Here is a 27,092-nt window from a genome sequence, read left to right on the forward strand (position 1 = left end):
TGTCTTGGGCGCCTGGGTGGCTCAGTTGGTTAAGCGACTGCCTTCGGCTCAGGTCATGATCCTGGAGTCCCTGGATCGAGTCCCGCATCGGGCTCCCTGCTCGGCAGGGAGTCTGCTTCGTCCTCTGACCCTATCCCCTCTCATGTGTTCTCCTTCTCTCATTCTCTCTCTCTCAAATAAATAAATAAAATCTTTAAAAAAAAAAAAAAACCATGTCTAATCACTTAAATATCAGTACATGTTTATTTAGTGAAATGATAATTTCTAGTTGTGCTCTAGGTGTTTAAGGTACTTCCCAGTCTTCTAAGAAGAAGGTCAAATGAAACATCAGCAAAAATGGAAGAAAAGAAACAAGTAACTTATATCAATCTTAGTAAACTTTAAGTGCTTATAAAGTAATTAAGGTTTGAGATTGTTTGGCCACTTCTTTCTTCTCTAGAGCCTGTCTGGTGTATTTGTAATTGTGAGCTGGCTGTCCTCTGCCCAGCAGGCTTCGGGGACACCACCTTTCCCAAACAGCAGGTGTATATTAAGGACATGTAAACTGATTTTAATGATAGAGCAAAATGTAATTAGAAAGGCAAGTCTGTCACAGAAACATTATACCATGCATTGCAAAACCAAATGTAAATAATTTGGATTAGACCCACACCATTGGGTGTTTCTAGTAGCATAAGTAACAGAATTGGTTGTAAAAATAACTCATCATGAATGTGCTTCAGTCCTTGATTTGAATGTTTGTAAAATGTTTTACTCTGTCTCTAGGACCCTTTTTACAGTTAACTGTGGGAAAAGCTAGTACATGTGTTCTATTTAGACATGAAGATGGATGGTAATAATTCACACTCATCTGGATTTGCTTTGATTTTCTGATGGTTATGATGGGTCTTGCCCATGCCATCTGTATCTTCACCTGGTCTTGCTTTGGATCATGACATTATTTGTGGGGTTGCTGACATTCTGTGATAATACACAGGCATAAACTACTTTTTTTCTTTGCAGCCTTTTTTTTTGGTTGTTGTTGTTGTTATCAGTGTATTATCCCAGCTAAGCCATAGGCTCAGTAAAATCTGTGAGACTGAGGTTGTTTTAATGTCAGATTGTTTTTTCTATAATTATTTTGGCCACTGTAATACTCCTGATCAAATTCTAAGGACAGTACATTTATATTCTGTCATAATAACAGTGAAAGATTTAACAAATATTTATGAACCAGAATAAGAATTCAATATTTACCTGTGATAGAGAGTAATGCCTTATTTATCACATTACTACACTGTGACATTGGCAAGTTCTGAAATAGTTTAAAGATGTCTCTCTTGGGGCGCCTGGGTGGCTCAGTTGGTTAGGTGACTGCCTTCGGCTCAGGTCATGATCCTGGAGTCCCAGGATCGAGTCCTGCATCGGGCTCCCTGCTCAGCAGGGAGTTTGCTTCTCTCTCTGACCCTCCTCTCTCTCATGCTCTCTCTCAATAAAATAAAATAAAAAATCTTTAAAAAAAAAAATGATGTCTCTCTTGTTTTCCGAATAAAAGGGAAGTAGGCTGTGTGCAATTAAACACATATCAATGTGAATGTATGTGTGAAAAATATCTTCACACAGGGTAGTTTATTTTTTAAAGTTCCTTCAATACACTAATGACATACAATTTAGTTTAACAGCTCGGTGTGTTGTAATCAAGAAGTGTGAATAGGCAATCAAATACTTCTGTGAAATTCTCCCCGAAGAATTCTTAGCAAGCCTGTTGCTATGGTGCATTCTCACCTGGGACTTGTTTAGCTTCTTTCTCAATCAGATATATTGACAATAATGAGCTAAAAAACAAAAATCCTCATAGAAAACTCAGAATGGAGAAATCCAGATAGATAAATGAAGCAAGGTGGCTCTCTCTTCTTATTCTACTTGCACTTAAGAGTTTTTATTTATGATCCCAAGAGTCTTAAGATCCACTGAAGGCCTTACTGTCTCACTGTAAAGTGAGCTGGATGTCATAGAAGGCACTGTTTGTCGGATGGAAACCAGGAGAAGATCATCCCTGAAAACTGCTAACTAGATTTTCTCCATCCACAGCAGCTTCCCTGAAACTTGAGAAACTGTGTTCGTTGTTTGAGACCATCAAACTATTCAGACTATTTAGTAGTGCCATCTTCTTTAGATAATGCCAAAGAAGAGCTTATGAGTTGCAGTTATTAAATTGAAGGAGATGATCACATCAGAGTTAAGTAACAAACTGGGCAGTGAGACCTTTGATGGATTACCTAGACTCGTATTGTTTTTCAGAGATTATTATCTTCCCCTCTCCACCTTGAAATCAATTTCATTGCCACACTCTGTGGGTCATGGTGTGAGGCTGAAAGACAGTGATAAAGAGCACCAACTCTAGAGTCACACCTCTTAACTTCATATCCCTTCTCTGCCACCTACCAGGTGTGTGACCTTAGACGCTTATGACCTGCAATTCAAAAATGAGAATAATAATACATACCTCATGGGCTCATGGGGTGCTTGTAGAAATTATTAAATAAGGTGCTTAGCACATAGAGACCATTCATTGGGTATTGGTTGTACTCACCATTTATAATATGCAGAGAAAGCATTAGTATAGTGTCTAGTTCATGGTAAATACCTTATAAATAATAGACAGTTATCCTAGTGTCATTATAACTCTTTAAAATGAATCTGTGCCAGATACAGTCTTATTAAAAACATAGGCCAAAATATAAGGGAATGGTTAAAATTTGGTATAATTCTGTCATAAAAAATTTTAGTCCTATGAATGAGATGGGATAGAGAGCCAGAAAACATCCAAGCCCATCTGTATACTGTCCTAGAGTTGCAAGGCTGCTGGGTTTGGAGTCATCAGCCCTGCAGCTTGCAATGAAAATGTCATGGTTCTTAAGTTAAATCCATCCAGCTAAGTATGTTCTGTTCTGAGACACTGTGTTCAAATTAACTTGTGTGTACTACTGAGAAAATGCTGATTTGCCAAATCATGTATTTTTACCTACTGTTTGATATTCTTTACGTTCATTACCTAGTGCTGTTATAATGTTCCATTTTAATTATACATACATTATTTTAAAAAAATCAGTGTCACAGATGTTGATTTAAGTTGATTATTTAGGTTTAGATTCAAGGAGAGCGAGGAATAGCCATAGCCTGTAGTGGTCCTCTCCATAGCCCTTTTATTCACTCTGCTGGTAGATTCAGGTTTCCTGAAGCAAATTGTGTTATCCTGTCTGTCCAGTGGGACCCAGTCTCCATATCCTTACTCAGATATGTGCAGGTAGGCATGGTCCTAGCACCTGAGGTTGATGGCACGCCCCTCTGAGGCAGGTGCAGACCAGCCTGCTGGCCTCTGCTTACCTGAGCCTAAGGCCCTGGGTAGGAGCATTGACCGAACCTAACAGTCTGCTGACCGTTTGCACTAAGCATTCAGTTCAGTGGAAGCATCCTCTTGCCATATCAACTTCTTGCTTTTAGAAGGAGAGAAGACAGCTAAAGAATTCAGCTTGATATTTTCATGTCTGTCCATTAGAGGTATGAGCTTTTGGCATGAAAAGTACTGGCCGAGGGGCACCTGGGTGGCTCCGGGGCTGGCTCCGCACTCGGTAGGGAGGCTGTTTCCCTCTCCCTCTGTCCCTCCCCCAGCTCAAGCTCTTGCTTGGCGCTCTCTCTCTAAAATAAATAAATGAGGGGCGCCTGGGTGGCTCAGTCGTTAAGCGTCTGCCTTCGACTCAGGTCATGATTCCAGGTCCTGGGATCGAGTCCCTCATCGGGCTCCCTGCTCGATGGGAAGCCAGCTTCTCCCTCTCCTACTCCCCCTGCTTCTATTCCCTCTCTCGCTGTGTCTCTCTCTGTCAAATAAATAAATAAAATCTTTAAAATAAATAAATAAATAAATCTTTGGAAGGGAGGGAGGGAGGAACGAAGGTAGGAAGGGAGGAAGGAAGGAAGGAAATTACTGGCCAAGATATCCTTAGAAAAGAGGAAAGCTACTGTTTGTTTGAACTTTTTTTTAAAGATTTTTTTTATTTATTTGACAGAGAGAGAGAGACAGCGAGAGAGGGAACACAAGTAGGGGGAGTGGGAGAGGGAGAAGCAGGCTTCCCGCTGAGCAGGGAGCCAGATGTGGGGCTCGTGGGGCTTGATCCCAGGACCCTGGTATCATGACCCGAGCGGAAGACAGACGCTTAATGACTGAGCCACCCAGGCGCCCCTTAATTTTATTTTATTACGTTATGTTAGTCACCGTACATTACATCATCAGTTTTTGATGTAGTGTTCCATGATACATTGTTTGTGTATGACACCCAGTGCTCCATTCAATACGTGCCCTCTTTAATACCCATCACCGGGCTAACCCATCCCCCCACCCCCCTCCCCTCTAGAACCCTCAGTTTGTTTCTCAGAGTCCTGTTTTTAATGTTCCTAAAATAGACATAAGGAAGGAGTTCCTTTTTAAAAAGTTTGAGATTTAATTGACATAAAACATTATATTAGCTTCAGGTGTACAACATAATGATTCAGTATATGTATATATTGTTAAATGATCACCATAGTAAGTGTAGTTAAGGAATTTCTTAATGGGGTAAGATGATAGAAGATACTGAATAAAGGCTCTGTGCCTTAACTCACTATCTGAATATTAAAGAACAACTTAATATATTTACCCACCATTTGCATACTGTTTTTTGGCATTGATATTTTGATATCTTTAAGCTGGCTATATAAAGAAATTATGCATTTTAATTTTGTGAGTTGTGAGAGCCCCTAAATTTGCTAAGATTGCTTGTTCTGAAACTTAAGAAATCGAAAGTAGAACATAGGATAGTAGCAAGAAGCAACCTCTCTTCTCTCAGTCATTTGTTATGAAAGGTGCTTCAGCCACTGCTTTCCTCTTATGATTTTATATATATAATATTGGATCCTCTTAAATGAAGATTAAGAGGAGAGAACAAAAAAATGACAAAGCAGAACTATTGAGAACAGAATACGATCAGATGAAAGAAAGATAAATTATTAACTGAGTGTTGTAATAACATTGTACAATGCCAACAGCTAAGTAAAAATGGAATCCAAGACATCTGTCTTTGGTCCAAATTACTTCATTTTTTCCTCTTCTTAGGAATTGAAAATATATTCCCAATTTTTTGGCAAATATTCCTCAGAGGAGAATATGGTACATTTTTGTAATGTATATTTTTACTTTATACAACGCCTAATTCTTTAAAAACAGTTTGACAGTTTACACAGCCTTTAGCATCTTGTTCATATACTCACATCAGCTTCTATGTGATGTGGGTGTTAATCCCCATTTAACAGATGATTAAACTGGGGATTATAAATGTTAAAGTGATTTGTCTACTATTATACAGCTGGTAAGTGATAGAGCCTAGATTCAGATCTAGGTTGGACTCCCAACCCTATAATCCTTCCTTCTTTGTTTTAAATTCTAGGGTCTGGGATGGCCAAATCTGGCCCTCTACCTGTTTTTGGTTTTTTGTTTGTTTGTTTCGTTTTTTGTATAGCCTACAAGCAAAGAGGTTTTTTTACATTTTTTAGCAGTTTAAAAATAATCAGAAGAATATTTCATGACATTTGAAAATTAGATGAAATTCAAATTTCAGTGTCCATAAGTAAGAACAATCACACTCATTTTATGTTACTTTCTCTGGCTCCTGTCATACTACCAGGACAGTGGTGGCTAGTTGTGACAGAAACATCGCTCACTGTCAGCAAAGCCTAGAATATTACTCTCTGGCCCCTTTTTTATTAAAGATTTATTTGAGAGAGAGTGAGAGAGTGGGGCGGAGTGGGGGGGGGGGGGCAGAGAGAGCGAGAGAATCTTGAAGCACATTCCCCGCTGAGTGCGGAGCCCAACGCAGGGCTCCATCCCAGAACGGTGAGATCATGACCTGAGCCGAAACCAAGAGTCAGATGCTCAAGCCACTGAGCCACCCATGCGCCCCTATCCGGCCCTTTATAGAAAACATTTGCCAACTCCTGCTCTAGGATATCAGTACCAAAATCTGTGATTAGAAGTTTTTTTTGGAACATGAAAATTCATGAAAGCTTTCACACACCTTAGGTCTTTTGATGGTCCCAACAGCTAGTGAGGCAGATGGTGTTTGCCTTCTTGTACCAGGCAACCAGGAAATGGATGCCAAACCACATGGTCTCATCAGCACCACACAGCTTTTCATGTTCACTAGCTTTCTAGGTACATAATTTTATTTGGCATCTTAAAGTGGGGGGTTATTTTGACATTTCAGCTTGAATGTTATAATCCAATTTCTCATTGTCATGAAGAGAAACTTCATGTCAGAGTTTGTCCACTCTGCTCCTGGGGCTCCCACACAGACCTCCTGGGGCCGATTGTGAAATTCAGGCACTCATACTCTCTGCCTCTTCTTCCGTCTTCTTCCTCTCACTTCCTTTCTGCCCACCATAGTGCCTGTCACTTAGTAGGCACTCAGAGTTTAAACAAATGAATATTTAACCAAATCAGTCTTCTAATTACAGAAGAAAAAGCCGTAATACTGGTTTTATCCTTGTAGATAAAGCCTTTCACTACTGAATTTTGTGAAAGTTAATAGAATCTTGGACAGAAGAAACTAGTAAAAAAAAAATAGAAATGTGAATTTCAAGATACTTTTTGTTGCAGAATTTGGCTTTAATTGATGTAGAATTTTGGATTTTTAAAAATATATAGAAGTAACGCAAGTATCCATCAACAATGAATGTATAAACAAAAGGTATTGGTATAAACATACAATAGAACATTTTCAGCCTTAAATAGAAAGGAAATTCTGATGAATGCTGCAACAGATGAAACTTGAAAACATTATATTAAATGATATAAGCCAGTCACAAAAGGACAAATATTGTGTGATTCCACTTAAGTGAGATACCTAGAGTAGTCCAATTCATAGAGACAGAAAATGAATCTTGGTTGACGGGCTGGTTGGAGGAAGAATTAGGAATTATTATTTAATAGGCACAGAGTTTCAGTTTGGGAAGACAAAAAAGTTCTGGATATGGATGGAGGTGATAGTTGTCCAGCAGTGTGACTATACTTACTGCCACTGAACTACACACTTAAAAATTGTTGAAATGGTAGTTTTATACTATCTAGATTTTATCACAATAAAAAAGACTATAAATGTATATGTAAGTAATAACTATTTTAAAAAAACATTTTACTACCATAAAATGACTATTTCAAACTATTAATATTTTTAGTTTATCAAATGAAAAATTTACCACTTGGTATATAGTACCTAAGTGATTTGGCCCTAAAATTATCTAAGATGTAAAGTTAAGTGTAGCATCCTCTTTCATGTTTTATTTCCAAAATTTATGTTGACATATACAATTTATAAGGAAAATTGTATAAATTTAATTTTATGGTTACACTGACCATAAGTTGCTCTTTTCTTCCTTATTAGCAATTTATGGAAGAAAATTAATTAAAACCATAGAGCAAGCTGAGAAGCACCTTTCTCCCAGGCGCCCCTCTAAAGGTACCAATTCTTTATTAAAGAGTCCTGCGGAGTTTCAAGAGAAATATATATAGTGGAATCCATTAGATCAGTCAATTCATTATACATCATATATTTTCAAATAAGATAATACTGTTGTCATGTATTTCACACCCTTCATGAAAACTAATTCTTAAAACATTGCCTTCTTTAATAGGTCAAAATTGGAACATTTAATTAATCGTGAAAATTAACATCTTGGTGTGGTTTTACATGAATAGACAACTCTAATTCTATTTTATTTATACAAGTAATACCAAGTGAAACCCCAAGCTAAGAGAAATTAAATATTCAAAAAAGTATAAAATTGAAAGTAAGCCATCCTACAAATGTAGGGTTCCCTTTCCCAACCATTAACACTTTCCCCAAAATTAAGTTTCTTGAGTATATGTCAAGAAAAAAATTTTCTGCAGACTCTAGCAAAAAGTAAGTCTTTAGAAAAACAACTGCCTGGGGGCGCCTGGGTGGCTCAGTCGTTAAGCGTCTGCCTTCGGCTCCGGTCATGATCCCAGGGTCCTGGGATTGAGCCCCGCATCAGGCTCCCTGCTTGGCGGGAAGCCTGCTTCTCCCTCTCCCACTCCCCCTGCTTGTGTTCCTTCACTCACTGTCTCTCTCTGTCAAATAAATAAATAAATAGTTTTTAAAAAAAAGAAAGAAAAAGGAAAAACAACTGCCTGGCTCTCCTTTCCTGAATAATCTTTCTTGGAGATTATTCCCCACATTAATGCATGTGGATTTACTTAAATCCTTTCTAGGATTGCATGCAGTTCTATTAATATAGATGTATGTAACATATTTAATCAATTCCTCATTGATGGCTGTTAGATTGTTTCCAGTTTTATTTGGTTGGTTTTGTGTACTTTTCCAAGTATAGCCAGAGTTTCAGCCTTTGAACTGGTGGGCCAATGGGTAGCTACATTTTTTATTTTTTTAGATATTGTTAAATTACCCTCCAAGAGTTTGCACCCATTCACATTCTCACAGCACCTTTTCTCCGTACCCTTACCAGTGCTGCACACTCTAAGCGTGCTAAGTCCTATTACTCATCGTTAGAACGGACCTTTATAGGTCATTAGAATATTATTGAACCCCGTAGAGTACTTTAATCTTCAAAAAAAGCAAAAATAACAGTTCTCCTCTCAGTCAGAATACTGTTTTCCAGGAATTAGACTATTCCTTAAACAGGGTCTGTCCTGGTAGTATTCAAACAATACTTCATTTCTTTCTTGCTGCTGCTTTTTTTTTTTTTTTTTAAGATTTATTTATTTATTTTAGAAAGAGAGAGTGGGCGGGGCAAGGGGAAAGGGAGAGAGTGAATCTTAAGCACACTCTATGCCGAGCGAGGAGCCTGACGCAGGACTTGATCCCACAACCCTGAGATCATGACCTGAGCCAAAATTAAGAGCAGGACGCTCAACCAACTGAGCCACCCAGTAGCCCCAATAATATTTCATTTCTTTAGCCTTCTTTTCTTTCTTAATTTTCTGAATTAGATTTTAATTCAAGAAGTCCCATGCCAGTTGTAAAAAGTGAAACAGTATAAATATAAAGATAAAAATGTAAATAGTATCTCCATCCCTTTCTCAGTCCTACCCTCCTGAAGTTACCAATTTTACTGACCTGCTACATTTCTATCACAGTTTTCTCCATGCTCAGACCAACTCATGGAGTATTTTTTATTGTAGTATTTTTGTGTGTTTTAATCAGTTCTCCAACTGATTTTTTCACTTAATCATGTATAGTGTTTTTTCTGAGGCAGCAGATAAAGTTTCAGCTTATTCTTTTTAATAACTAATTTTAGTCATTACATGTATGTAATGTGGAGATTCCATAGTTTGTTAAAATATTGCCATGTAGATATACATTCAAATTGTTTCTAACAGTGCTGCACTTAATATTTCATATATGTGGTGGTTTTTATTTCTGTAGAGTAGATATCCAGAAGTAGAATTGCAAGGTCATGGGGAACATGTATTTTTCATTTTAATAGATGTTATCTGGTTGTTTTCCAAAAGGGTTGTAGCAAATCACGCTAACATGAGTAGTAGGTGCAAGTACCTTTTTACCTGGCTTCTCCCCAGCTCTGGATGTTCCCACTTTTAAAATGTTTACTTATATGGGGCACCTGGGTGGCTCAGTGGGTTAGCCTCCAACTCTTGGTTTTGGCTCGGATCATGATCTCATGGGTGGTGGGATCGAGCCCCCCGTAGGGCTCTGTGCTCAGTGTGGAGTGTGCTTAAAGATTCTCTCCCTCTGCCCCCTCACCTCACTTGTGCATGCTCTTTCTCAAATAAATATATAAATCTTTTTTAAAAATGTTTGCTAATATGATGAAAATGACATCTCATTGTTACTTGATTTTCTTTCTCCTAATGAATGAAATTGAGCAGTTTTTTTCCAATATTTTAATTAACATTTACATTTCATCTTCGGCCACTTGTTTTGTTTGATACCCTTTGCCTAATTATACTATGTTTTTGTAAAATTTGTTTATATGAGATTTTAAATACCTGTTATATATTAGAAATATCATTTCTCTTGTTTCTGGTCATTTGACTTTGTTTGCATGATATTTTGGCATATGAAGTTTTATTTTTATGTAGTTAAATATTCCTATCTTATTCCTTATGATTTTGGGGTTGCTTGTCTTCTTATGGAGGTCTCTATCATCCTAAGATTATAAACATATTCTCCTAGTTTATCTTTACATAATTGGGGGTTTTTCTACATTGGTTATAGGATGTGTGGGGGAGGTGGCTGCATGTGCACACACGTGCAGTTTGAGGTAGTAATCTAGCTTTGTTTTCTCTAATTATACCAGCAGTTCTTTTCTCATTGAATGAAATTCTACCTTTGTCATAATTAGGAAGTTGCCATATATACTAGCATCTGGCTCTTTAATTCTTATTACATTGCAGGGCTTTATTTGATTTGAGAAGAAAGTTTTGAAACAGGAAAATCTATTACAGTTCTAAATATAACCTTCGGGAATAGAAAATGAGACAACCTCAATTTTTTCAGCTACCTGTAATGGAAGGAGCAAGAATATAGAATTCCACTCCTGTTCTTTACTTATTAATTATGTGACCTTGAGCAAGTCATTTATTTTGCCTCTCCCACCATAAGATTGCTCAACTCAGTAGTGGCCTGTACTTTTATAAGGATTAGAGAAAATAGATGTAGAGTGCCTGACCCATAGTTGGCGTTCATTCAGCAATACCTAGTATTATTATTAGTGTTATGATTTAACAAGAAATAAGGAAGTAAGATGTTAGTATCAAATTGTACTGTTCAAAACCTAAGCAGGTTTATTTCTTCATGAGTATATATTATATACAAGAGAAAAAGAATTCTAAATGTGGTAATTTAATGATTCTTTCAGATAAATATATTAATCTGAACAATAAAAATAACATTCAAATCTGGTACGTTTTTTCCTAAAAACATGTCTCTTTTTTATCTTTTTTTCTAATGAGAGCCATAGACTTAACACAAGTAAAAAGCAACAGCATGTAACTTTGCTTTTTTAGGTAAGTGGGGGAAATACAGCTATTAAATAAGGGTAACAAAGAGTAAATGAAAATTGCTTTTTATATAGCTAACCAGTGGAAGAAGCAGTGTGTCAGAGGACAAAGCAGGAGAGGCAGAGAAAGAGAGACCTGGCATGTAGAAAGACAAGGAGGCACACTGTGAACCTGAAGACTGCAGTGGGCATGAGTCTGGACACAGCCACATTGAGGTGGGACTCAGCCTATAGCTAGACATGCCCCAGTTCTGACCTGAGGCTTTAGTGTTCTTTGTAGGTTAGATATATCCTATGGTTATCAATAATACGTTGATTTTCTTAACCTTATATCTCAAGAATCCCAGGACAAGTTATGGAGGTTTAGAAAGGAAAGATGATGTTAGCGGAGCCATACAGATAAAATGTAAAAATAAAAAGTTCAGAAGACAAAAAAAGTTGAATGCCTCTTATACCTCTTGAGCTGGATAACAAGCCTTCACAAGGAACCATTTAATTGGCTAGGGCCCAGCCATTAAATGTACATTCTAATTCTACTAATTGCCCACACACTTTAGCCATAAAATATCTGCAAAACAGAAAGAACAACTATAAAATAAGCTTAGTAATTAAAAAAATATCATCATGGGGCGCCTGGGTGGCTCAGTTGGTTAAGCGACTGCCTTCAGCTCAGGTCGTGATCCTGGAGTCCCGGGATCGAGTCCCGCATCGGGCTCCCTGCTCAGCAGGGAGTCTGCTTCTCCCTCTGACCCTCCTCCCTCTCATGCTCTCTGTCTCTCATTCTCTCTCTCTCAAATAAATAAATAAAATCTTTAAAAAAAAAAAAAAAATAAAAATAAAAATAAAAATAAAAAAATATCATCATAAGAAAAGATCTACCTGTGCTGGTTGGTATTTGTTTCCTTTTCCCATTACATTTCATTAAGTTACTAACCAAATCTTAAATTAATCATTTTTTAAATTAACCTTATTCCCTAGTGCTACTTATTAGACCTATTGAAGAAAGGAAGATTAAATTTAGCCTTTGTTTCTTTTACCACTTTTATGGGTTTTGCTATGCTTGCTATAACCAGTCCACATGGAGAAAGTGGAAGATTGGTCATTTATTTTTCTCAGTTTTCTATTTCCGTAAATGATTTATTTGCGTTATTATCATCTACTGTGCAGTCAATTAACTCTCAAATAAGCATCTAACATTATGTGATACGCATCATTGATCTTACTAATTTTGAAATATTTATGTACTAGAAAACCAGATAAGTTATTATTTTTCATAATTTCTTAACTTTAAAGTAATGGCTAATAAAATTTTCAAGGTATTACATTTTAAGGAAAAATTTCCTTGTGTTTTTGACATTAATTCTACCAAATAACTTACCTTGTTGGAAAAATGACAACAGTTACTGTCCCATGCAACGGACACTGGCTCCAGGTATCCGTTTCCCATGTGGTCACCCTTCCTCAATATGCATTTTACTACTAGGATTTCTCTAAGTATACATAATTTTAAGTAGTAGTAAAACCTCAACTAATAGAAGACAACTAGAATTATTTATATTTACAAGTACACACACACATATATATTCTGCTTTTTAGGAGAGAAAATAAATGGAAATAAAAGAAGGCATTCCTAGTTCAGCAACTTAAAATGTCTGTCACTTGGTGGGCAGGTTTTTAAAAATGGTGTGCCGCCCCTGGGAAACTCCTCATTTTCTGAAAGCCAGGGTATGAAGCCTGTGAGATCAGAGAATTCAGAAGGTAGAAGTAGATATAAGCAATTGTGGGATGGGGAGAAGTAAGCATGGCATAAGATAAGCATATTAATGGCAATAAATCACAGTGTCACTGAAATGCGCATATTAGTTATTTTAAAAAACAAAACCTTAATTTGCCCATGTCACCATGAATAATAGGAAATTTCTGATAGAGCTAATTTGTTGGGACACATGGGTGGCTCAATCAGTTAAGCATCTGCCTTTGGCTCAGGTCATGTCCCCAGGGTCCTGGGATTGAGTCCCGCATCAGACTCCTTACCCATCGGCTTCTCCCTCTGCCTGCTGCTCCCACCTACTTGTGCTCGCTCTCACTCTCTCTCTCTCTCTCTCTCTCTCGCAAGTAAGTAAATAAAATCTTAAAAAAAAAAAAAAAAACTGGTTTGTTAAAAGAGCAGTCAACAAAATTATGGGAAACCCGGGTTCTAGTCCCCGCTCTGCCCTCACATATCCCTATGACTTTAAATAAAAGTAGAACATTATTTTGTACCATTGATTACCTACATTGTAAGGATATGATCATTATCATATCCGAAATGCTTTAAGAGCCTAAAAAAGGATCAACCATAATATATTATGGCTGTCTCTGGTACAAATACTCAGGAATCAGTTAGTTTAAAAATTTATGCAATCAGTTATAAATACAAATCAAATGTGCTGTACACAGTTCACCCTGAATGAATTAGGGTTTTCTTGTTTTGCTTTTGCAGGGAGCTAGAGGGATACTGAGATTAATGAAATAGATTCCACTCTTCTTCAAGAAGAATCCAGCTTGGTATTGAGTACATGTAATGGGCCAAGCACTTTGCCCAAGGGCTAGATAAAGGTTTGTGGGCATTCATGGCAGGGTAATATTTCAGGGTTATGGAACAACATGAGAAAAAGCTTTGAGTGGTATGTATTAAAAAACCATAAATAGTTCAGTCTAGGTGCATGAGAGAGAGTGACAGCAAAACATTTTTGTTTTGTATTTGGCTGAGGTCGGGAGCAGGAGGGCACACTACCTTGGGTCTTAAAATACAGCTGAGTTGACTTCATAAGTTCCATTATGGGTGGGGTAGGAAGGTTATGGTGCACAATGGTTAACACTATGGAATTAAGAGTCAGGCTCATTTGATTTCAGATCCTGGTTTTGAATGACCTGAGGCAAGTCAGCCCTCTATGGAATGAGGGTAACCCTGACTACTTTGCTGGCTGAATGGGGAGTTAACCAAGTAGTGCATTTAAAGCACTTAGCAGAGAGCCTGGAGCCCAGACAGCTCTCAGTATAAGATAGAGATTATTGATGATTAGAATTGTGCTTTCAACAGATACAGCTAGGAAAACTGTGAAAAGCAGAGGCAAGGCCTTTGACCACCATGGTGGGGGGAAGACTGAGAGAGGGGTTACTGCATTAGTCCAAAGTTAATGTGAGCCTGAATTAGGGGGAATGGCAGGAATGGTGGGGAAGGGAATGGACTCAACCCATGTTAGAAAGGTGGAGTGACAGCATTTAGGAAAGCGTTTACCATGAGAAGTATGGGGAGTAAGAGAAAGGAAGGAAATGGTAAAAACACTTATGGTTTGAGCCTGTGTGAGAGGAGAAGGGTGTAGGACACTGGTCCTTGAAGTTCTGCGTGCATGAGAATCTCCTGGAGGACTTGTTCAAGCACAGGTGGCTGGGCCCTACCCCTTCTGATTCAAAGAAGTTTCCAGGTAGTATTGATGCTAATGCTGCTGGTTCAAGGTACACACTTTGAGAACCACCGCAGTAGAGAAAAAACACAGGAGGCGGGGAGGTATAGCAGAATGGAGGACACATCTTCAGGTACCGCCACTTAGCCAAACATTGAATCTGACTAGAGATAATGAATTTGTATATCACCAGTGTGTATGAACCTGTGTGATGGTCAGATTGCCAGGTGAGAGATTGAAGACCATGACAGTGAGTTAGCATTAAGGCGACAGTTTTTTTAAAAGCCATCAGTGGTGCTATAAAAAATGCTTGGACTTTTACCTGTTTACCTTGATGTTCTCATCTGCACCTGGTTCTAGGCAAAAAGCTTTCCTTGTGTGTTTTAATGTAAACTTCCCTTCCTTTATTTTGATTTCTAGTAAAGGAGCTTTGGTGACAGTGTTACAGATATGAGCCTGAGCTTTAGAATAAAAATTTAGAGGTAAACTTCGCTGTTTTCTCTCTGCTTCATTAAAACTGAAGGATGAGATATCGAAGCTAGAACCTGGTATAATCTTGTGTGATTTGGTAGGATAAAACAATAAAGATCTTACTGTTGCTCATCCTTGTTGGAATGTTAGCTAGTATAACAAAAAATCAGACGGGTAATTTATATCTTGTATTTTTCTTTTATCTTAAACAAGATCTATAATGTAAGAAGCAATGGGCATAGTAGAGGGCATAGTCCAGCAGAGGTGTCCTAATCAGATGTACCCTTCATATCTTCAGAGTGGGATGAGGTCAGCAGTTTCCATTTGAAGGTTAACCCTTTGTGGTGCCCTGCCTTTTGTAAATATTCTGTCTGGACAAAACTAAATAAAATTTTGTGTTCCAGTGTATAAAATTCATTACTTCAAGATAAAATTTATTACAATAAAAGAGCTTTATTTTTCAGTATTGCCTAAGTTGTGTTCTGCAAGATGGTATTGTTTTCTTGAGACGTTAATAGTTGTTCCTTGAAAAAGAAAAAGTGTGCTTAGTCTCAGTAAATCAAAGAATCACTAGGTTATACAAAGGTAAGCTGATTTCCTATTGGTAAACTTCTCAGAACTTTTAATATGCTAGTGTTACCATGAATCTCCAAGATTTGGAATCTTCTGGGCAGCATTTCCCAAACCTTGTTGACCTGGAACCCGTTCCTTTCAGGGCATATTTTATGAGACACTGATGTTCTCATAACACAGTTTGAGAAAGGCAGTGTTTGTTGTTTAAGTCTTTTTAATTTTGAATTTCCTTTTAACAAAGGGAATTAGCCAGTACAAGGGATATCATGTCCATCTCCCTTGTACTGACTAATTCCCTTTGTTAATAATAATTAATTATACACGAATTAGGGACTGCCAAGTAGACCTTCTAATGATTTGTCAGTTATTAAACTGTGAAAGAAAGTCAGGACATTTAATCTCCTCTACCTTCCTGACTAGTTATTTGGAGGCTGAGAAGTTCAAGGATCCTTTGAAAATGTGGCTCCTTTGCTTTTAGTACCAGCCTAGATTAAAGAACAGCATTTAGGATGTTTTTGAGGATTTCTTATTCTTAAATAATCATTTTTAAAATAGTTCCCTAGGGGGACGCCTGGGTGGCTCAGCTGGTTAAGCGGCTACCTTCGGCTCAGGTCATGATCCCAGGGTCCTGGGATCGAGTCCCGCATTGGGCTCCCTGCTCTGCAGGGAGCCTGCTTCTCCCTCTGCCTCTGCCTCTCTCTCTCTCTCTCTCTCATGAATAAATAAATAAAATCTTTAAAAAAAAAAAAATAGTTCCCTAGGCCTAGCTCAAGATCCTCAAAGGTATGATCATGACCATAATTTGCTCATATTTTGAAGATGAGAAAGAGGAAAAAAATGCTCTAGTATATCCTGAGAGCAGGACCTATCCAGCACAAACCTATGTACTTTAAAAATCTAACATGCTATTTGGTGATAATTAATCTCTTAGTGATATAAAATTTTCTTTCAGCATACCAAGGCAGAAAAATAAATTATTTTTTGGAAGATTTTTAAGCAAAAATGATTGAAATAAAAATGCTTTCTTGCTTCACCACTGATTGCACCACATAATGACCATGTCCGTTTTCTTCTTTCAGTATAACCAGTACTCAGTACTTCCCGCTGAGATTTATAGGCATGGAAAGGCATGTTGACCCGTGGTGTGTTGTACATGTTCTGCTGATGTAAAATGATTTTTAGTACACAGATACACCTCTTTAAAACTTTTTGTGTATTTTAATTTATATTAAGAAAATTATAAAAAGCTTTAGAAACCAGGATTTTAATTATTTTAATATCCAAGACACTGTGTTTTCAAAACGAGTCAATTTAAAGAAAAATATTTGGCAAAAGATAGTATAGGTCAAAGGGGAAGGAAGCAGAGATTGAGGAGTCCTGAGATCAAGAAGATGCTTTCTGATGAGAAACATTTGAGCCTTAAACTGAGAGGAAACACTGAAGAGTCAGGAAAAAGAAGCAAAATCCTGGAGGAGGCCAGAGGGTGTGGAGAGGCTAGCCGTACGTAGACAGGAAGGGGCCACTCCCTCCACTAAGTCTGGAAGAGAACTGAAGATTAGTTGAGTGTGGGGACAGGAAGGAAGTTGGGGTATCATCGCTCATGGCCTGCTATGATCCCCACTGCTCTTTCTTAATTGTCATCATCACAGCAGTAATAACTATGGTAGCTGCTCCTGAAGCAGTAAATCAGAATAACTAGAAGAAAATAGGTAATAGTGATGCAAATGGGCAACCGTAGTTGGACTGCATGGGCCGCAAAGCACAATGAGCTTTTGCACATATTTAGAAGAATAATGGTTTTTATCAGTTAAGGAAAAAAGAACACGACATACTAACATCAGGAATGTAAGAGGGAATGTGATTCCAGATCTTACCTGGCATGACGACAATGAGGAATATTATAAACAATTTTATGCGAATAAGTAGAGAGAGTGAGGAGGCAGGACTTTTTGGTACTTCCGGTATGGGCTGTGAAGAATGTATAGTCTTTACCAGAGAGAAAGGGGCAGAAAAAGCAATATTTTCAGGAAACTACATTTCACTTAAAAACTTTTGAGTCTTCTTAGTAACCAAGCGGTGGAGAATATTCTGAGTAAATAATGAAGAGTTTATAAGGAGAGAATTTGCAAACTGGAGTGAGGCTTCCATAGGGCACAGTTGAAAAGGGTCAGGAGATAATGTCACTACTGGCCATCAGTGAGGACTTAAGAAGGGTTTGAGAGAGACTAGGAAGCCACAGGAGAATAAGCTCTGCCCTGTTTTCAGTGCCAACAGCCGTGTCCTTGAAGCTAAGGTGGAGCTCTTCCTGCTTATTAAAGAAGATGAGAGTGGAAGTACCTAATGCTAAAAGCTTCCTGGGGCTTCTGGAAACCAGAAGAAGTAGACAATAGCCTCGTGACTAAATGTGCAGGATCCACAGTGTTTGTTTGAAAGGAACACTGAATCACCAATTCAAGGCCTCATTGAGGACTGAGGTGCCTGGAAGTTTAGGTAAAGAAAGGTAAACCTAAATAAGAAGGGAATAAGACAGAGATTTCACTGCCAGTGAGCAGCAGGAACATGTGGATATGTATGATAAAGAACTAACTAGAAGTCTCAGAAACGGAAAATATTGTCATTGGAAAACAAGTAAAATCTCAGGGCACATAGAGAAATAATGAGTTGAAAATAATACTGAGAAACTTCCCCCTGAATGTACTTCAGAGTAGCTAAGAGAAAATATGAAAAATCTATTAAGACTCTAATTTCTGACATACCCTAGCCATTCCTTTCCCTGAAGGAAACTAAATATGCTGAGTAAAATGTTTTGCATTGTTTTTTGTTTTTTGTTTTTTAAAGCAGGGCTAAGCTGGAAAGTAAAGAATTCACAGAAACCAAAACTGAAATGAAAGTGGGAATCTTAAACTAAGTAAGCAGTAAGTAAACCTGGCTTTCACCTTGAAGGTACCTGCCAAACCTAGGTGATCTTGAGCATGCCATTTGGCAGCGACATGCTACCTGCCATTTGAGGGCTGCCCAAGGTGGGGAGTCTAACAGGAGATCCCTTGCCCAAAGCTAAAATTTTACAAAACTACATTAGTGTAAGGGTAATAAGAAACTTGCCCCACAGAAGAGGACAAGCCTGGGTGCTGGAAATAGGGAAACATTCTTACACGTGTGAGAATTTAGGATACCTATGATTTTCAAAAATCTAAATGACCAATAAACATATGAAAAGATGTCGGTTATCAGGGAAATACAAATTAAAACAAATGCATGATAGCTTCCTATATTTATCAAATTACCAAAGAAGGAAGTGGGGATTTAAGCCCCCAAATGCAAATTGATGTCCATGAGAACGTGGAGAAACTGGAACTCTGTTATATACTGCTGACTGGAATATAAATTGGTACAACTGCCTGGGAAAATAATTGTGACAGTCATTATCCAGTAAAGATGTGCATTACCTTCAGCCCAGCAATTCCATTTCTAGGTCTCTACTGTGGAAAAGTCAGGCACACGTGCACGAGTACAAGGATGCTTATGTGGCAGCAGGCTTATAATTGCACACAATTGGAAACAACCCAAGGATTCATCATGTTGAGAACATATAAATACATTGCGCTCTAGCTGTGCAGTAGAATACTGCTGAGAAAGGAAAATAAATGAGTTCTGTTCTACTGATACTGATATATCTCAAAATCATAATTAAAGCAATCTGCACAAGTCTGCACAGTATTACCACTGATGTAAGTTATGTGAACATGCAAGACAATACTATAAGTCATCTATGGATCTGGAAATATGGAGTAGTAATTATAAAATATTCACATGAATATTAAACACCAAATTCAGGTTAATGGTTTCTTCTGAAGAGGGAGCGAGAGAAATAGGATCCATGAGAGAGAAACTAGGGTGTTTCAATATATCTGTAATATTTTATTTCTCAAAAAACCTGAAGCAAATGTAGCAAAACATTAAGATTTGCTATATCTGGGTCAGTTTCTCCAAAGCTCATTGTGTTATTGTCCATACTTTTTCTGTGCATTCGAAGTATCTCATGGTATTTAAAAATCAAGAGAGAAAATTTCTCTCTTTATATAAAAGGAGGCCAAAAAACAGTACTTAGGTTGGGTGAGGTGGAATTTTGGGTGCAGAGTATTTATTACAGATAGACACTTGTGGAGGAGAGGGGAAGGAAAAGCAGGATTGAGTAGAGGAGAAGTTCAAACACTCTGCAGGCTGGCCCAGCCCACAGGGAGCTCTGGAGCAAATCTGGGCCCTGCCTTTGTACACCTACCTCAATCAGTGGCTGGCTGCAACCTGCCCAGAGGGCATGCCCTTGAGCCAGGAGGTTCTCTGCAGCTGAGGCGCCCCTGAGGTGGCTGATAACTGGGCAGCAAGTCCTTCCTTGGGCTTCCTGCCCAGCTCTGTCCACCATACAAAGCATGAAAATGAAGTTTTTTTTCTTCTGTTCCTTTGGCTCACTGTCAGAGAATATTTATCAGTGTATTTACCTGAGAGAGATGAGGTAAACATAAAAAAAAGCTTTCAAACACATGTGAACAGACTCCATTTTATAGCATATTAGTAGCCTTGACTTTCTCTCTAAGTTTGTTTATGGTCTTGTATGCCAGAATTTAAGAGGAAATTGTCATATGCTAAATCATTGGCAAATCTTTTAACATTATTTTCCTTGTTTTCGCAAAGGAGAACAAATATAGGGTCCCCTTATAATTTAGATGACCAGTTTTGGATGCTGATTTAAGGATTCGCCTTTACAATGTAAGGTTAAACCAGAGTGTGTGGTAAAATATAAATTTTAAATTTATAGGTGGTATCTCTGTGTAATCATCTTAATGAGCGTTGTTTTAGAAACGATTAGGTGTGTTTTTATATGACCATGTAATACTGTCTTCCTCATCAGGCAGTCTAAGAAGCTGGTAGAGACACATTTGTCAAATATTTATATCCTGCTCACCCATCTTGGTGCTAGTCCCATATGGGTGTTCCAGTTATGTTTTGTAGGTATAATATTTATGATTTTGCAACAAAGTATACATATGTTTTCCTTATAAATATTCACAGGTATTAGGTAACCTTTACAAATTCCCTGCTTTACATCTTCCTGATATTCTGCTTTCAGTGCTTTAATGACATCCTGCTTATGAGAAGTGTGAGCAAATAATGGGCAGAATTATTTTGATAAAAGTAGCTGGTGAAATATTTTAGGTCCATGGCCAGTAGTGATATAATGCAGACTTTACTCAGTCTGTATGAATGTTGAAGTAATTACCCAATTTTTAAATGAAAAATGTAGCTACATCATGGGTACATTGATTCTCCTAGCAACTCGACTGCTATCAATGGTTTCTATAGGTGCTTCAGTCAAGATTTCTAGTTGTAAGAAACAGAGACTGACATGGCTAGTTATGTAGAAAAAGGCATTATTAAGCAAGTATTTGTCAATTCCCATGTTTGTAGCAAGGGCTGGAGAACAAGCTTTGAGGTTCAACTTCCAGAAACACCACAAAATTGGGTAGATAAAGAAACCACCAACGCTGCCACTAAGCGTCAACATAGCAGTTTGTGTGGAGGTCATTTCTGTATTAGGAGCTTAACCCTGATGCCTGTTGCAGGGATTGCAGCAAGAAGGTGAAAGAAAATAAGCTTCGTGTTTTCTGATGTCAGAGTCTTAGTTTTAGCACCTGAGTCACAGTCTGACATCTTCTTGGCAGAGCCAGTCACCGTATCTCTGCTTCTGAGGGAAGGAATTATGGGACAGTAAGTTCCAACTTCTGCCTTCAAGTGGGAAATTTCCCAACCATTCCCTTGAAAGAATGCTCAAAATGTCATAGGCAGCCACCAACATGATAAAAATCCACTGAAATGGAATTTTTTTGTATGAATGAAAATTTTTTTCTGTTCTAATTTGAAACATACTTTAATCCTACCATGGTAACTTTTGGCCATCCCAAGTGAAGAAAACACAGCAGCCCTCCATCCCTAGTACCCACTGAACTCAGAACACAAAGGTAGTGTGATGGCTCTGAGAATATTTTTGTATTCACAGATGGTCCTTTTCTGGCCCAACTTGATACAAGCAGCCAGTCTTCTGGGATAAGAGTGTATAACAAACAGTTGAGTAAAATTGAAAGAATGGAAGTGTGTCACAAGAAATTGGATGTTGTTTAAGGGCAAAGTAAGACCAAATGTGAGATAAGCATAAGACTATTTGCCCTTAAAATCAATTATCTTAGCCTGATACTGAATGTTGTACAGTTATTCTCTCTCTAGTCTTTCGTTGCTAAACATTTATTAAGAACAGAGGTCTAGGAAATGTTCAGCAGAGGTAGGAAGCGTCCCACTTTGATCATATTGTACAGCATTTTTGAGCCAAGTATTATTCATTCAGGCCATGCCCTATATACCCACACAAGCTGGACTCATTAGAAAAGTATTCTCAGTATCAGAAAGCAGTAAGGAGTTCAGGGACTGTATCTTAAAAATTATTCTGAGAATAGTTTGGAGAATTTACAAAGCCTGCGCTGTCAGTAATGGCATGTTTGCCTGATTCCACAGGGAGCTAATACACTTCAATTAAATTGTTCTAAGTTTTTGCATGGCAAACAAATATGTATGTATTGTCATAAATAATTTTTAAGGTAGTTTTATTTCTGATTAGTTTCTAGGTTTAGGGTTCATAGACTGGTATTTTGAACTAGCGGTCATTGTCCAGTTAAACTACTTACAGTCCGGCATTTGCTTTGAGTAGACTTGCAAGGAGATAATATGGCACAGGGGAGCTTGAGGTGTTATTTGTGGCTTAAAGCCTTTGGAGTATACTTGATTTGATCTATAGATGTTTTATAGCATAGCATCCTTCCTATTAATTAGAATCTTGTCAAGGTAACAATGAGATAAGTACAAATGAAGTTAAAGCATCTTCTCCTTTGATAGAACTTCCTTGCTTTCATAATGCGACATACAATGAATAAGATCATTTCTTTAAACAATCTTCCCAGCTTTTAAATACAATTTTAAATTCTATGTTATGGCTCAGACTTTTATTTTTTTCTTCCCTTCACACAGTGACACATGAACAATGAACATGTTATTTCATAACAATAGAAAAAATTTTATTGCTTATATTGTAGATAAACATAGCAAGACTTTTTCTGTAGAGTTGGAATGATTTATTTTTCCTTAACAATTAAAGGCTCTATCAAACATGATAAAGTGATGCTCATCATGGGAATTTACATTTTTTCAATACAGTATGAAGGATAAAAAAAATTAGCTCTTAAGGCTGTAGAGCTTACATTGGTTGGTGGGCACCTGATGTAGACACATCAAGGACTCTGCAGACCTTACATTTAATAGAGCACTGTAGCAGAAGTACTGTTTGCAAACCTCAATTAGAAGAACAGACAGAAAAGCAAATAAATATCTACGTTTCCCATTCCAAACAAAGCTAATATTCTAGTGCCTTTCGGTTTGAAAAAAGTACAAATCAGTAGGCTATCTAGGCTCACAATTCCACCCAAAACTTTTTAATTTCACGAAGCCACACTAGATACAGTGCTATGTTGTGGGTATGTTCCTGTGTTTCCTGTGACATGCATTCACATATATATCTGTCTTGGCGCCTTATATGCCTTTTATTTCCTTGAATCACAGGAGCTTCAGTTTCAACGACTCACCCGAGAACTGGAAGTGGAAAGGCAGATTGTTGCCAGTCAGCTAGAGAGATGTAGGCTTGGAGCAGAATCCCCAAGTATCGCCAGCACCAGGTACAGGGCCAACGGCTCTATCTTTTTACATGCCTTCAAGTTCCATGCCTTATTAAGTTGTCCTGGATGCAGCAAATGATTCTCTTAGTGTTGTCATTATTAACTTGCCTTTCTAATTGGCTAATTGACTTTGAAAACCTGATATTGATTTTTTTTAACTAAGAAATATTTCTAAATGATAACATTTAAGTAGCTTTTAAAAATGTCTTCAGTTGACCTTGAGTTTTCCTAGAACTCTGTAAAACTACCATACAAAATAATTACTAGATGAAATAATTTAGTGTATTCACATAATAAATTGAAAACCAATATATTACTGAAAAAAAGCCACGTTTAATCAGAATTATTGTTTTGTGTTTAAATAGCCTCTTAAGCTATTTAAAAATATCATTATTATAAAAAATTAGTGCCATAAGCACCAAATGGTGAAATCACTACTTACCCTATTTGTGGATTTCTTTCTTGTTAATTACATATTCTAGTAAAGCCTACCATAAAATAACTTCTATTGCTTGCAATTTGAAGCTTGGTTTCTTTACTCCTATGTACGTATGTACCAACAGTAACTTGTCTCTTTAGTTATTTCTAACATAGTTATTGTTCTACTTGTCAGTATTATCTATTACTCTTAGCCAAGAAAGCCTTCTTAGTGAATAGAGTGCTGTCTGTAGTTCCTCCGTTCTGGCTAATTGTTGCTATGGATTTAAGAATATTAGGCTGATAAGCTGTGTTCTCGTGAATTTTTTCATCTCTGACCCTTAAGAGTTGTGCATATTGGTATGTTTAGTAAGGCATAAAGTATACAAATAAGATTAATAAAACTTTTAAAACATAAATATTAAATTATGTGATCATTTTTTAGTTATCCAGGCAGTTTTGGGGTTTTTTTTTTTTAGGAAGGGAAATTATACGCAAGGAGTAAAATTGTAAATCAAATATTTCTAACTCTGGTTTTGTAGTTAGTCAATGAAATAATTTATAAAGGAAGTTAAAATTGTTAAAAATAATTTTAATTCTATTCAGTAGAATTATTCAATATTTTTAAAAAGTTATCTGTACCTTTAGCACCAAAAAGAATAATTCACAAACTCAATAATATGGTATTGTATATATTTCCAAAGACATAGACCCACAGATTTAAAAATACATAATTTTATACATAGAAAATTTAATTCAACATTTAACGAATTCAGTTAGGACTTTTATTCTGGCAATTTAGCTAATTAAACTAACATAGAAATTCTCTTGATAAACCTGTAGAAATACTTGATGTATCAATAAAGCAAGTCAATACAGTGAGAAAATGGCAAAATAGAAAGGAAAATCCCAAGGTAGTAGAAACAGGAAAGAAACTGAAAGCCAGAGCCAGAAGCATTTGAGCTGCCTCTGCAGGAGATCTAGGGACAGTCAACCCATCCCCTCCAAACGCACTAGAGTCTTAGAATTAATACCCATACAGGGACCCAAGAATGAGGCCTTGTATATGTTCAAGACGGTACATGTGTACTTAAGATTGCTGTATTAAGCTATGACCCTCAAAGGGCTGCACCCATGGTAAATTCCCAAGCTTGTACCACATGTGGATTTGGAGCCCAAATGTAATTCTTCACGTTGTTCAGAATCACCAGCTGAGAAACTGGCATCACTAAAGATGAGCTCACAATCAGATATTTTAAAACTTGAGTCAGAAACACTCAACAATGAGTGAGAATCAACTGGAAGAAGGGTACGATTTAGAACTTGAAGAACATGCTGTCCTTGGAGAAAGTATGACAGGTGTGCACAATATGGCAGGTACGAGGATGTTCATTATAGCATTATTTGCAAAAGTAAGATATGAGAAAGAACATAATTATCATCAGGATGGAAATGAGAAACTGTGGATAAGTGGACTCAAGAACAGTTAAAATGAAGTAATTACTTTACATGTATGAACATGAACATCTTTGCAAAACAGACTCATGAGTGAAAACCACAAATTGTAGAAGAATAGATGTAGGAGGATATCACTATGAACATATTAAAAGTATATGCAGCAGCACTATATAATATTTAAGCAGTGTTCTATATTGTTCATGAATGTATGTATGTGTAATAAAAGTATAAAAAATATTTTGGAATGACACCAGTTTAAGATAGTGGTACCTCTAGGAAGGAAGGGAGGAGGAAGCTATCAGAAATTAGACCTTAGCCAAATCTATGTTATTTAAAATTTGACAACTAGAGCAAACATGACACAATATTAACATTTGTCTAAATGAGGAGGGTGGTTGATATGTGCATGGCTCTTAGATTATTTTCTGCACCGTAAGTTTTAAAATATTAAATAATTTCAAGGTTACATAGTTGAATTAGCTAATTCCATAGGTTTATTTAAAATGTTAGTAAAAATACATGTTATAATATTTACTCTGAGTGATTTTGGTGTTTTGTCTCTTGATCTCAGTGCCTGGTGTGGTGTGTGGCATGTCACTGGGCTCCATCAGTGACTTTTGGGTGAATGAATGGATTCTGCAGAAGGGGAAGTTGGGTTGACCAGAGAAAGGGGGAAAGCATGCACAGAGGTATATAGGATTCCCCACTGTGTTTGTATTGGAGCAGCAAGGATGTGTCCTAAAAGGGCCTAATGACTTATGAGGTTGGAAGGGTAAAGCTGGCATCTGATTGGAGAACTGGAACCAAGGTGATGATAAGTAACCTTCATTAGGTCTTAAAGGAGACCTGTTGAAAGTTGTTTTTGGGGCGCCTGGGTGGCTCAGTCGTTAAGCATCTGCCTTCGACTCGGGTCATGATCCCGGGGTCCTGGGATTGAGCCCCGCATCGGGCTCCCTGCTCTGCGGGAAGCCTGCTTCTCCCTCTCCCGCTCCCCCTGCTTGTGTTCCCTCTCTCGCTGTGTCTCTGTCTGTCAAATAAATAAATAAAATCTTTAAAAAAAAAAGGAAAGTTGTTTTTGGAGGTAGTTGTCCTGGTAGTGTAGTGCATAGGTCAGAATGAAAAGAGACCAGGCAGCAGGCCAGGAAATCTATTTTGGAATCTTAGGGTTATGAGAAAGGCTGGTTTTGACATTCAGTGAACACTGATTAGAATCATAAATGATCCATTTTGATTGTCCTACTCACATCTCACATTGGATTCTCATGTATTCTTGATGCCCCCAACATAATGCTAACCCTTCCTTACAGCCTTCCCCAAGTTTCTCTGTGAAGGTGATCTCTCTTCATCTGAGCTCGTAGCTGTTTGTGCCTTTGTCAACTCTCTATGAGGTGGTAAGGCCCACCCCACCCCCACAGCCCTGGCACAGTGCCTGGTGGTGCTCAGCAGGCAGGCATCCAGATGCATGCTCATTGGACGAATCATGAACCTCAGCAAAGCCTCATGTGTTTTAAGCTTATCAAGTAAGGGTGCTCCACCATGAGGTTATCTACTTGGCACCTGTGGGTTGCTGCCCGTCCTTTCTCATATCTACCCTCTTTCAGTGTGCTTTTCGGTGGGCCACAAGAAGACCATTGACACACTTACTGTGCTCTGTGACCACCCGCTTTCCACACTAGCAAGGAGCCCGTTAGAAAGCAATGTCAGTGAAGGGAGCATAGGTTTTTGTCACTTGAGAGACCCCTCTGTGTCTTCCAGTCTCCACCAACTGTCACTCTCAGAACAAGAATATAAAGATAAAGAAAAACAGAAATTAGCTATCAGACCCAAGACCTCTTTCTTGTCAGCCATTGCTGATGTGCTCAAAGGAAATTAAAAGTGGGACCACTGC

General features: G+C 37.7%; 1 protein-coding gene across 4 annotated transcripts in view; it reads left to right on the forward strand.

The window, feature by feature from the left end:
* PKP4 (plakophilin 4) overlaps positions 1-27,092 on the forward strand; it is a 234,035-nt gene that overhangs the window by 107,564 nt on the left and 99,379 nt on the right. For all 4 annotated transcript variants that reach the window (XM_021703314.1, XM_044913652.1, XM_021703316.1 and 1 more), the window contains exon 3: positions 23,217-23,329. In XM_021703314.1, the coding sequence (XP_021558989.1) occupies positions 23,217-23,329 (113 nt within the window). The remainder of the gene's footprint in view (positions 1-23,216; positions 23,330-27,092) is intronic.

Source organism: Neomonachus schauinslandi, chromosome 3, assembly GCF_002201575.2.
Source record: "Neomonachus schauinslandi chromosome 3, ASM220157v2, whole genome shotgun sequence".
Lineage (NCBI taxonomy): Eukaryota > Metazoa > Chordata > Mammalia > Carnivora > Phocidae > Neomonachus > Neomonachus schauinslandi.